The 13,795-nt window shown below is 44.4% G+C and overlaps 1 protein-coding gene across 1 annotated transcript in view; it reads left to right on the forward strand.

The window, feature by feature from the left end:
- The window catches only part of LOC126292321 (glutamate receptor ionotropic, kainate 2-like), a 1,291,187-nt gene that overhangs the window by 1,241,527 nt on the left and 35,865 nt on the right, over positions 1–13,795 (forward strand). Inside the window, exon 14 of the mRNA XM_049986255.1 lies at positions 3,102–3,299. Within this exon, the coding sequence (XP_049842212.1) occupies positions 3,102–3,299 (198 nt within the window). The remainder of the gene's footprint in view (positions 1–3,101; positions 3,300–13,795) is intronic.

The following is a 13,795-nucleotide window of genomic DNA, read 5'->3' on the forward strand; positions in this document are numbered from 1 at the left end:
ACTATACGCCCTCGCTCAAAGTCCGTCAACTGCACATACGGTTCACGTCCACGCTGTCGCGGCATGCTACCAGTGTTAAAGACTGCGATGGAGCTCCGTATGCCACGGCAAACTGGCTGACACTGACGGCGGCGGTGCACAAATGCTGCGCAGCTAGCGCCATTCGACGGCCAACACCGCGGTTCCTGGTGTGTCCGCTGTGTCGTGCGTGTGATCATTGCTTGTACAGCCCTCTCGCAGTGTCCGGAGCAAGTATGGTGGGTCTGACACACCGGTGTCAATGTGTTCTTTTTTCCATTTCCAGGAGTGTATTTAGTTGTGGTACATACACTGAGGTGATAAACACTCATGCACATACAGAGGCGGTAGTAACGCGACCACAAAGTCTAAAAGGGCAGTGCTATAGCGGCACTGTAATTCGCACTCAGGTGCTTCACATGAAAAGTTTTCCCGACGTGATGGCCGCACGACAGGGATTAACAGACTTTGAGCGCGGAATGGTAGTTGGAGGTAGACGCATGTCACGTTCCATTTCGCAAACTGTGAAGGAATTCAATATTCCGAGATCCACTGTGTCCAGAGTGTGCCGGGAATATCAAATTTCTCTCACCACGGACAACGCAGTTCCCGAAGACCTTCACTTAACGAGCGAGAGAAGCGGCGTTGGATAGAGTTGTCAGTGTAAAGGAGAAGCAATACAGCGTGAAATAATCGTAGAAATCGACGCGAAACGCACGACGAACTTATCCGTTAGAGCAGTGCGGCGAAAGTTGCCGTTAATGAGATGTGGCAATAGAATGCCAACACGAGTGCCTTTGCTTAACAGCACTACATCTCCAGCAGCACCTCTCCTGAGCTCGTCACCATGTCGGTTGGACCCTATACGACCGGAAAACTGTGGCCTGGTCAGATGAGTGTCGATTTTAATTCGTAAGAACTGATGCTAGGCTCCGAGTGTCGCACAGACGCCACGAAGCTATGGTCCCATCTGTCAACAATGCTTTGTGGAAGCTGGTGGTTGCTCCGTAAGGGTGTGGGCTGTGTTTACATGGAATGAACTGGGTCCTCTGGTTAAACTCAACCGATCATTAGCTGAAAATGGGTTGATTCGGCTATTTGGAGACCATTTGCGTTCATTGACTTCGTCTTTGCAAACAATGATGTCACCAGGCCATAATTGTTCACGATTTGGTTTGAAGAACATTCTGGAAAATTCAGGCGAATGATTGGGCCATCCAAATCACTCGACTCGAATCTCATCGAACATTTATGGGACGTAATAGGGAGATGGATTCGTGCACAAAATCCTGCACCGGAGTCTGGCAATTATGGACGTCTATAGAGATAGAATGGCTCAGTATTTCTGCAAGGGATGTCTAACGACTTCTTGAGTCCATACGATGTCTAGTTGCTTGGGCAATAGGAGGTCCGACAAGATATTAAGAGGTATCCCATGACTTTCGTCACCTCAGTGAATGGACCCAGAAGGCAATTTCTGGTGCTGGAGACGATTTACCCAAACGGTAGTTTAGCCTGCTAATTGAGTGGCAAAAACAGGAACTTCTCGAATGTGCCAACATTAGCTTGCATGTGTGCGGTACATGGTCGGACAATTGGCTGTTGTGGTTCAAATGGCTCAGAGCACTATGGGACTTAACATCTATGGTCATCAGTCACCTAGAACTTAGAACTACTTAAACCTAACTAACCTAAGGACATCACACAACACCCAGTCAACACGAGGCAGAGAAAATCGCTGACCCTGCCGGGAATCGAACCCGGGCGTGGGAAGCGATGCCTGTTGTGTTTGTTCGATTGTTCCTGGCGTATCTGCAATGGTACCAGCAGCGACTGTTGTTCTGGCGGCGAGGTCTTCCTCTCTTCCCACAATGACTTCATACACCAGCTGCTTGATATGACTCTAGAGGACGTAATCCAGACGCGTGAGGTCAGGTGACCTGGGTGACCAGTTCACAGGGCTCTCAGATGATTCCTCACAGCAATGCTGAAATGGGCTCGCGCCCCATTATGCTGGAAGTACATTCTTTATCTAACATTCAGAGCTTCTGGCAACGCATGTTCCACGAAAGTGTGGTATCGCCATCTTTTGAGACGGAATGGAAAAATATATAGTCCAGTCAACCTCTCACCGAGGGTGTCGGCCCACACGTTAACTCCGAATCTCTAATAATGTGCACGAGGTCGAATACTTCGTGGATTCACATGTGCTTAAACATGCGAATTGTGGATATCTGACGTCAGAAACCAACTGCCCAAACATGTTAATTGTGGATATTTGAATGTCAATACACATTCCCGGTTAGCGACACCAATACAACAGCTTACGTCAGTACAAGTAATAAAATATACCATAACATTACAAGCTGACTTCAGAAACTACATGTTCCTCATCGAAAGATATTTGTTTTGATGTTTTCTATCTCCTGTATTAATTTGAAGGAATAGTTTCGGAACACACTGTATACTATACACTCATCATTACTATAAATAATAAATTATATATACAAACCTCACTCGTGAATCAGTCTATCTATCAGTGAAAAGCGTATCAAAATTCCTATTGTAGTTCCTCAGCTTGGCCATAACAGAAAAATGTGTGGGAGTGGATGGGGGGGGGGGGGGGAGACTTTAGTTTACGTTATATATACATACTCAGAAAATATCACTGAACGACCTCCGAAATTCTGGGCATGGAGTTCATGTTCATCCGCTATGGTATTTTTAAAATCACATTCAATTTACCTTAATAATACATAAAAGCTGACAGCTAAATAAATTTATAGGATTCAGCAGTTTCACTAATATGAGTTAACTCTGCAGTTGGGTGACACATAGATGACAAATAAAAATGGCTGTCTTAGAGTAGTTACGCTGTAGTAAGAGATGCCTAATAAACAGTTGGCCACATAATGACTCAGTATTAAGATATTCGAACATCAAACCTGTCTACACAATTTATCATACGCTCACTATCTCTTCGAGAGATGTCTACGCGCCCTAAATCATTTTTCGTGCCATGAAGGTGCCTGTCCATGTATCGTGGACGCGTTTTTGGGCAATGTGAATTCTGGTCGGTGCAGGCCACTTCGACGCGCATCGTGGGCGGCATCTGGTGGTTCTTCACGCTGATCATCATCTCGTCGTACACGGCCAACCTGGCCGCCTTCCTCACCGTGGAGAGGATGATCACTCCCATTGAGAACGCAGCGGACCTCGCCGAACAGACGGAGATCTCGTACGGCACGCTTGAAGGCGGCTCCACCATGACCTTCTTCAGGGTAAGTCTCGTCAGCAGAGTCGTCCATTGCTTGTCAGGGAATCCTGTTCTAGAGACGCAGCCAGCGTGTCATTTCCGTCGGAGCCTGTGAGTTGCTCCTCTTGTATAGGGAGCGAGAGAATTCCAACTATTTAATTCGTAGGACAGTAAATTCCAGGTTACTGGTAGATGCTGTGATCCGTATGATTGTAGATTAGATTAGATTAATAGTTGTTCCATAGATCATGAATACGACACTTCGTAATGATGTGGAACGTGTCAGGTTAATAAAAGATGTCTGTAAAAGAAATTACATTACACAAAATATTGCATGACACTAATGATTAAGTTTTGTTTTTTTTTTTTTTTTTTTTTTTACTTAGTTTATATCTAAAAATTCAGCCAATGAGTAGAAGGAGTTGTCATCTAGAAATTCTTTTAATTTATTTTTAAATGTTAGTTGGCTATCTGTCAGGCTTTTGATGCTGTTTGGTAGGTGCCCAAAGACTTTTGTGGCAGCATAATTTACCCCTTTCTGTGCCAAAGTCAGATTTAACCCTGCATAGTGAAGATCATCCTTTCTCCTGGTGTTATAGGTATGCACACTGCTATTACTTTTGAATTGGGTTGGATTATTATCAACAAATTTCATAAGGGAATATATATATACTGTGAGGTTACTGTGAGGATCCCTAGATCCTTAAATAGATGTCTGCAGGATGACCGTGGGTGGGCTCCAGCAATTATTCTGATTACATGTTTTGTGCAATGAATACTTTTCTACTCAACGATGAATTACCCCAGAATATGATGCTATACGAAAGCAGTGAATGAAAGTAGGCATAGTAAGCTAATTTACTGAGATTCTTATCACCAAAATTTGCAATAACCCTAATAGCATACGTAGCTGAACTCAGACGTTTCAGCAGACCATCAATGTGTTGCTTCCAGTTTAACCTCTCATCAATGGACACACCTAAAAATTTTGAAAATTCTACCTTAGCTACAGACTTCTGTTCAAATTCTATATTTATTACTGGAGTTGTGCCATTTACTGTACGGAACTGTATATACTGTGTTTTATCAAAATTTAAAGAGAGTCCGTTTGCTGAGAACCACTTAATAATTTTGTGAAAAACATCATTTACAATTACATCACTTAGTTCTTGGTTTTTGGATGTTATTACTATACTTGTATCATCAGCAAAAAGAACTAACTTTGCATCTTCATCAATGTGCAATGGTAAGTCATTAATGTATATCAAGAACAGTAAAGGACCTAAGACCAAACCCTGTAGGACCCCGTGCTTGATAGCACCCCAGTTATCAGCTGTTGTTTTAACATTACACGAACCACTTATTTCAACTTTCTGCATTCTTCCAGTTAAGTATGAATTAAACCATTTGTGCACTGCCCCACTCAAACCATAATGATTTAGCTTATCTAAAAGAATTCCATGATTTACACAATCAAAGGCCTTTGAGAGATCACAAAAAATACCAATGGGTGATGTCCGGTTATTCAGAGCATTTAATATTTGATCAGTGAAAGCATTGACAATATCCTTCTACGAAAATTATAATTTTTTGATGACACAGGAGATGCTGCAATATGAAACTGTTTGTCTCTGGGAGGAAACAAAAGATGTCGATGGGAAAGAATCCTCCATTAAGATCACAGTGTAGATTCAGATTTTTTTTCTTTTGAACTGAGTCTCTTGCATTGACTCTAACCGACCTGCAACGATTGTGCACGCTCTACGCTTCGCATTTCTCTTGTTTATGCTGCCACTCTGGGTCAGTAGATCGCGGCATATGTAACTGAGTTTTGTCAACACGAAAGCATCATGCCGTCGCTAGGTCAGTAACTCATCATTCCGTTTAACTGAGTTGTTTCGGTTTTCTTGTGTGTCTAGATGTTTGGAAAGAGGTGTAAAATGTTGTACTATCGACAATTGTTAACAGGCTCATGTCTGTGCATAGTGATGTTGCGTTAAATCTGTACTAGCACGATCGCACTTGTTAGATATTATAAGCAAGCCACTCGTTTCGGAACTGTACCTGAGCGTTCGTACAACATTATGAACCTGGTTTCTGCCCTGAAATGTACCCGCAGACACTGAATATGTCTCATTAATAACGCAATCTGATTTCAAAGTTTACGTTTCGGAGACGGAAAAACTTACGAAAATCGCAAAGAAAAGGGCGGCATGAGTATTACTCGGAAGTAGCACAACTGAGTTTTGAAATAGAAAAGGGCGGTGGGGGTATTACTCGCAAGTAACACAACTGAGTCTCGAGTTACAACAATGGCTGCAAACCTCATACTATGTTGCCTCAGAGTGTATTAAAATTTGGTCCTATAAGGTCAGTCTGTGCAGGACAAAAAATGCAGTTCTTTCCTTGCCTACTCTATGTAATGAACTGAAAGTAATGAGCTTGGGGTGGAAACTATATTTTACGATATGTCTTCTCTGACGCAGTTTAACTCGAAGAATTTGTGACCAAAGCAAAGATGTAATATAGTAATTCTGGAAGCCCAAGTACAAAGTATAAATAAATCAGATATACGAAGTGAACCGTTATGGATTAAGACAAATATCGGATTAGAACATTTAACATAGCACCAGAGTACGTAAAAATAAATTTCGAAAAATAAACTAGTGAGTGAGAGAATCTATTTTAAAATCACTTGAAATTATGGATGGTTAACTCAGAAATGGAAGCTGATCCTCACATTAGCTGAAGATTAATGGTATAACATTTTCCGAGCCAAGTCCAAATGCAAAATGCAACACGATAAAGACACCATTTACATAACCTCAATATTCTCGTGATTTCAAATCATGGAAATATACCCCAATTGTTCCGAAGCTTGTTATAGTCTCGCCATTATTATGAAAGTGGCTGCTGAAATGCGCCCATATAAAATGCATAAGACCAGAGTATAAATCTCTTCTTCTCGGTGTGCTGCCCGGCACAAAGGAGATGAGTGTATTTTTGATTCAAGCTGCCTGAGGCGTCCAAACGAAAAACATGCACCCAGCGCTCTGACTGGCACCACCGGTCATAGTTCCGGTGTCTCCGCAAGAAATACCAGTCATTTGCTGTTCTCAAAGATGTATCGCTCCACCGCCTAGAAAGAGGCTTTGTGAATTAGCTTCTCTGAGCTGGCAAGCGACGCGCGCGGTTTCTGAAAGGCACTCACGACACAGCGACCGTCTTCCAGTGTCTACAGCGTAAGTTGAACCTTGAAAGAGCGTAGGTATGTGCTCGCACTATCGCTGTTCCTTACGCATTTTATGTTAAAACTTTGGTGCATGTTTGTTATATGCAGGTCTAACAAATGCTCAGGTTCGTTCTCCGTTAGAGCATTCTGATCTGACAAGGAGAGGTCCACAGCAGTGGGATCAACTTTGTGAACCCAACTATATGGTGATGTAGGTTAAGATCCCAGGTATCACACACTGCAGCTATTCACCGTGATGCGCCCTCGTTTGCGAGTAACTGACGAAAAAAAAACCTCGATATTTTGTGTGACACTCAATAGCGTTAAAAAGTTGTCATGTGTAGGTGGTGTAGTGGATAGAATAATAGCAACCCATTCAGAGGGTAGTGGGTTTAAACCTCATCAGGAATAGTAAATTTCTTTTTTTATTTTTATAGAAACTGATCGTCAATTTTATTCAATTAATTGATTTAATTGTAGCTTTCTATTTCCATTCCTCTGCCACAAAATTTGATTCATAATATCAACTCCTTCATTTCCCCTCATTTTCCTTCCTATCATTCTTTTCCACTTGAAATTTTTGCTCATGTCTTTTTAGTTAATATTATGTAGTAATATCGAATTAGTTTCTTTTGTTTTATCACCCTGTTTTTTCGTCCACATTATTGCGTTCGTTATATCTGTTTCTCATTTAGCTTGAACTTCGTTTTACTTACAATACCTCCTTTAAGTTAAATATTCACCTGCATTATTTTGTCCACAGTGCAATAGGTATTTAGTTAACACTATATGGTCAAAAGTGTCCGGACACCCCCCCAAAACATACGTTTTTCATGTTAGGTACATTGTGCTGCCACCTACTGCCAGGTATTCCATATCAGCGACATCAGTAGTCGTTAGACATCGTGAAAGAGCAGTATGGGGCGCTCCGCGGAACTCACGGACTTCGAACGTGGTCAGGTGATTGGGTGTTACTTGTGTCACACGTCTGTACGCAAGATTTTCACACTCCTAAACATCCCTAGGTCCACTGTTTCCGCTGTGATAGTGAAGTGGAAACGTGAAGGAACACATACAGCACAAAAGCGTACAGGCCCAGAGACGGTCGACAGTTGAAGAGGGTCGTAATGTGTAATAAGCAGACATCAATCCAAACCATCACACAGGAATTCCAAACTGCATCAGGATCCACTACAAGTACTATAACAGTTAGGCGGGAGGTGAGAAAACTGAGATTTTATGGTAGAGCGCATGCTCATAATCCACACATGACGCCGGTAAACGCCAAACGACACCTCGCTTGGTGTAAGGAGCATAAAAATTGGACGATTGAAAAGTGGAAAAACGTTGTGTGGAGTGACGAATCAGGTACACTATGTGGCGATCCGATGTCAGGGTGTGGGTATGGCGAATGCCCGGTGGATGTCATCTACCAGCGTGTCTAGTGCCAACAGTAAAATTCCGAAGCGGTGGTGTTATGGTGTGGTCGTGTTTCTCATGTAGGGAGCTTGCACTCCTTGTTGTTTTGCGTGGCACTATCACAGCAAAACCTACATTGATGTTTTAAGCACCTTCTTGCTTCCCACTGTTGAAGAGCAATTCGGGGACGGAGATATCTTTCAACACGATCGAGCACCTGTTCATGATGCACGGCCTGTGGCGGAGTGGTTACACGACAATAACGTCCCTGTAATGGACTGGCCTGCACAGAGTCCTGACCTGAATCCTATAGAACACCTTTGCGATGTTTTGGAACGCCGACTTCGTGCCAGGCCTCACCGATCGGCATCGATACCTTTCCTCAGTGCAGCACTCCACGAAGAATGAACTGCAGACCTTAGTATTTGACATAAATTTCAGCTTCGTCCTGTACCAATTTCTGAGAAAAGGATCTTAACAGACTGATGGACAGACGAACATAAAAAGTGATCGTACAAGGGTTTCATTTTTACCGATTGAAGACTGGATCTGTCAAAACGAGAAAGACAAAAGAGAATTTTTTTAAGAACTGATGAAATACACAAGAGGGCAGACAGATCCAAAACTGACAACAAGTCACATATGTAATGGTTTAAAAGGAAAGCGAAGCAAATGGGATGAACAGCAGTAGACAGCGGATCCAAGAATACCACCGGTAAAGTGAAGAAATTTCAAGCCACATTGGGAAAAGAGATGACAGAAAAAATGGGGTAGTTACGGGCAGTCAATGGACTACTAAAGGAAGACAAGAAAAAGAAGATGAATTAGAAGCCGACCGAGGAGGAGAACATGCATAAACTTCTAGACTTAGTGTCAAAGTTAAAAAGGAAAATATAGAATCGGTTGTCGTATTCATGGTCCTTCCTTAATCCTTCCTCTGTCTTCACGCGAGACCGTGGTGGTCTAGCAGGGCAGTCCAGCTACAGCAGCCGAGCAGCGAGGACGTCCTGTGTGTTTCCGCCGGCCGGTGTGACCGAGCGTTTCTAGGCGCTTCAGTCTGGAACGGCGTGACCGCTACGGTCGCAGGTTCGAATCCTGTCTCGGGCATGGATGTGTGTGATGTCCTTAGGTTAGTTAGGTTTAAGTAGTTCTAAGTTCTAGGGGACTGATGACCTCAGATGTTAAGCCCCATAGTGCTCAGAGCCATTTTGTGTGTTTCCGCCTGCAACCTTGTTTACTTCGTCTGGCCGACACTAACGTGAGGCTGTAGCGTGACAAGATCGTGGTGAATTAACACAGAAAATCAGCGTTGAAATTTGTCTTTCGAAACGACTTTTTCAGACCAAACACACTCTATGTCCCACGCTTTTTAATGGGGGAGGCCAAGGTCTCGGTTGCCAGTATCATTCATTTTTCGATCGTAAGTTACACAGACTAGTTGAAACTTATTAACGACGTTACACGCTACAAGGTACTTCATGAGATGAAGCGAGGACTCCGCTTATGCCACAGACAGTAATGCTAGTAACGTCAAGGCTGACCATGTATGACTGGTACTGTGAACTATATGCATATTCAAACTAGCCTTCGCATTACCGACGACAGACATCATGGCGACGCTCCGCCTCTATGGCATAGCACAAGAACAAGTGGCAAAAAAGTGGATCCAATTTAAGACATATCCAGTCCTCATTGGAGTACACCAAGTGCACATTGAACTCTGAAGTCACATACCATCATACCTCTAGACAGGTAGCTGTCAGTACATAGTTATTTAACTACGCCAGCCTAAAATGTGTTCCAGACGCAGTAATGAAAGTCACCTATATTCCGAGTGCCTCCAGCGTCGGATCACACAAGTTCCACTGCAGAATCCATCCATCGATGCTGACGATTCTCCCAGTGGCTTACGCAGCAGAGCTCACAATTTCTCAATTTCTCCCCCAGTCCAGACACAACACATTGACGTTGCTGTGCCGGAACAACTCTCTGCAGACGGAATTCTGGCTGATCAGTCAGCCTGGCCAGTGGCAGAACTCCGCAAAATGCGATTGATACCACTGAACACTGCAGACACCGCTCACAGCAGGATCGCAATCAATTCACTTATCGTACCTAACAAAGCCTTTGTGCTGGTGAGGCGCAGCTGAATACCATCGTCCAATACAGAAGGCCAAGCACGCAAACAGCATTCAACGAAACGCCAAAATCGCCCCTGCAGAACCATGTCAGAAAACAGCATCTTCCACTCGCAGGACAATGAGAAACTAATCCCGCAACACCGTTGTTACTCAATCCAACGCTGTGAAATAGTAAGTGGGAGAGGCGACGTCCATCTGCCAGTCATAAGCGGCGAACACTGATAAGCAGGAAAGTTGCACTGCAGGCTGAAAAGCCGCCCTGAGTCCCTCCCTGTCAACCACTGTGATCTTCTGGACCATTAACACTTTCTGCACCCATGTCGGACCGAGAACATCTAGACTGAGCAGACCTTCTGGTCTGGACTACACTGGAAGGGCTGCAGTCCACGCTGTGTGACGTCACTCAAAATGTCTGGTTCTCCTCACCATCAGCATGGATGACAATCCCCAACCACCGCACCGCCAGCCTTACTGCTTGGCCACGATGAATATCGCTCACTTTTCGAGATCCAACTCCTGAGAGAAAATATACGAGCCACAGGAGTCGAGTTCACGTTCAGACAAAATGTGCAAACAAACAGAGTCCCGGACTTTTATGGTTATGCAACATATGTCTAGTGGTCCTGCAGACACCTGTGTGGCGATTTTGGTATGTGGCAGTATCAAAACCACTGTCATCACACATTTCGCCTCCACTTTAGGATTAGTGGTCATGGCACTCGACACCCGATTCACTAATGTTTATGCACCATCAGATATTACCAAATGTCATGACCAGGCCAGGTTCTACTCTGTCGACATTCCCCCTTTTCCTACCACGATATGAACACATTTGGTCCCAAGGGCCAAACGTCGCGCTACAAGTCTTTTCTGGGACTGGGTATGTTGATTCACGGTCTCCACTTATGCAACATGTAGGAAAAGGTACACGGGGACCATTCTGGTCACGTACAACTTACCAGTCGTTTGACAAGCCGACTAGATAACATATATGTGTCCCAAGGTCTAACATGGGGAGTGGTGGCCGCCGAATGATGGCCTCTGTCCTCCACTTATAGCGGCTATATCTGCATGATGCATCTCCACCACCAATAAGTCAGGTGCTATAACAGGTTTTGGAAGTGGAATGTAACTCACCGCCAGGATCTGGACTGCCTCCGACAAGTCGACGTAATGTGGCCCAGTTGTGAACAATGTCACTCCTGATACCCCACGACTTTGGAATGGTGGCTTCTCTGTGCTAAAGCGGCAGTCCACAAAACACTTGTGCTGTATGGCAAGGACCCAGCCGTATGGCACTGGCAGATCCTGGATGTTTCCTATGCACCGCTCAGGGATCTCGATACTCTATCCCCCATGCTGAGAGACAAAGAGAATGACGCCGAATCAGGGTTCACATACTGTCACTGACAAAGTGCCAATCAGGAGGCGCCATAGTCCATTTGCAACAACATGACCAAACGGCCACAAAGGTACGCACCACATTGTGGCAGACATGCTATCAGTGATGGCTAACCACATGCCTTACAACGCGAGACAGTCGATCCTGCACAACCCAAGCAACCATAGTGAAAGCGATGGAAGATCTTAGCTTGTTACCTCCACATCACACCCGACATGATTGAACCTCAGACCATCCTTTGTTTCGATGACTATTACTTTCCTTCCGCGAAATATCGTGATTACATGGTTCAAGAGAATAACCATCGACTAAATCTTCGTCAAAGGGGAGAAAGTGGAACTCGATTACTGGTGGTACGTGAAAAACGCTTGCAACATCCAAGAACGCTCACCAAGATACCATCAGCTCTTTGTAAATTATTTATCCAGCGTTTTTATTAACCTCCCTTTAACCCCCTGCCCCAGTTGGTGAGTGGCAGGCACAGTTTGATGTTCCGCACAGAAAGACGTTGTAGACTGAAAGTGCTGAATTGTAAGCAGTGAGAACGAAAAGAAATTGGTTGATTGATGGAAAGGTGGATTCACAGAGACATTAGCAAAGCACAATGAGTTTGTTGTGAAAAAAATTTAGATGGCACTGTTGTAGATAGAAAACACCGATGGCAATGGGCAAGATACATCCAGCTGCACCATTTCTAGAAGAGTGATTCTTTTAGCTGAAGTTTCACAAGTAATATTCAAATGTCATATGTGTTTATCCTTTGAATAACATTTTTGTAACGTCACGTTTTATAGGACATTCATTCAAATTGACAACAAAGAAAAACCGGGTAGGGCCCTAGACTCCGGCCATAAGGAGGAGTGGGGACTTTTCCTCGTTCCAGTTCCTCCAGGAAGGCCCCCAGTTCAGTTCAGTCTGTTATCAAATGCGTCCCGGAGGTTTTTCCTGAAGGGTGGAGGTTAAAAGTGTCCGGAGATATGGACTCGTCATCGTCCCATCCTAGTGCCTCGACGAACGAAAGGTTGCACTGTACCCGCAGTCAGGCAAGAACCCCGTTCACGGTACATGCGCCAATAACTGCTATTTTCAAGACAAAAAATTTTCAAATGTGTGTGAATTCGTAAGGGACCAAACTGCTGAGGTCATCGGTCCCTAGACTTACATACAGCTTAAACTAACTTATGCTAAGAACAACACACACACCCATGCCCGAGGGAGGACTCGAACCTCCGAGGGGAGGTGCCGCGCAATCCGTTACATGGCGCCTCAAATCGCTCGGCCACTCCACGCGGCTTCAAGGCACAGTTGCAGGGTATGCACCTGTGGAAATGCCAATTGTTATCAAAGATGTCACCTGGCTAAATTCCCTTGTTGTTGTGTATATTTTGTATATTGTATATATGTTATACGCTGGGAAAAACTAAAGCACCAGACGTCTACACACAGATCATGCAATTCTCGAAATTTTTGGGCTGATGATGATGTGCGCATAGCTGACACCAGATATGTTCCATCGGATTCAGATCAGGAGAATTTGATAGCCAACGTGAGTCCGCTATAATGCTTCTTAAACCAGTGTGATATGATTATTGCCATATGACATTGGCCGTTATCGTGCTGGAAGACGCCATTGCAGTCAGGATTCAAGCATGAACCGTTGCAGGTGGTCTGCAACAATGCTGACATAGTCTATGGCTGTCATGGTGAATGCCCCCCCCCCCCTCCACAGTGTAATAGGCCGCTATAGGCCTGCATCGGTGATGTGGTGCGTGTTTCGAACAGTCATTCACCGGGATGACGAAGTACCCGAATTAGTCTAACAGGAAACGTGATTCATCCTAGCAGGTGACATGTTTCTATTGATCCACTGTCGAATCTTGATGATCATCTGCCACTGCAAACATAATTGACGATGTCGTTGGGTTATTAGGGAAACACGTTGGCCTCGTCTGCTGTGTAGCCCCGTGTTCCACAATGTGTACTGAACGATGTATTCCGAAACATTTGTACGCTGTCATCAGATCTGCAGCAAATCGCCACATATCCTTCTTTACAGAGCGGAGAATCCTCCATCCTCCAACTTTCTGTGATGAAACGTGGGCTCCCAACACCTTGTAGCCTACTCGTGGTTTCGCCGTCCCTCAATCACTTTTCACATATGCTCACGACAACAGCGCGCTAACAGGCGAACAGCTTCGCCGTTTCCGAGATGCTAGTATCCAGGCGCCGGGCCGCAATAACCTGCTCTTTGTCAAGGTCGCTTATGTCAGCGAATTTCTCCATTTCCGGCCCCTGTTGCTGCTGGAATCATTCCCTATGCCTTTGCT

Source organism: Schistocerca gregaria, chromosome 1 (assembly GCF_023897955.1).
Source record: "Schistocerca gregaria isolate iqSchGreg1 chromosome 1, iqSchGreg1.2, whole genome shotgun sequence".
Lineage (NCBI taxonomy): Eukaryota > Metazoa > Arthropoda > Insecta > Orthoptera > Acrididae > Schistocerca > Schistocerca gregaria.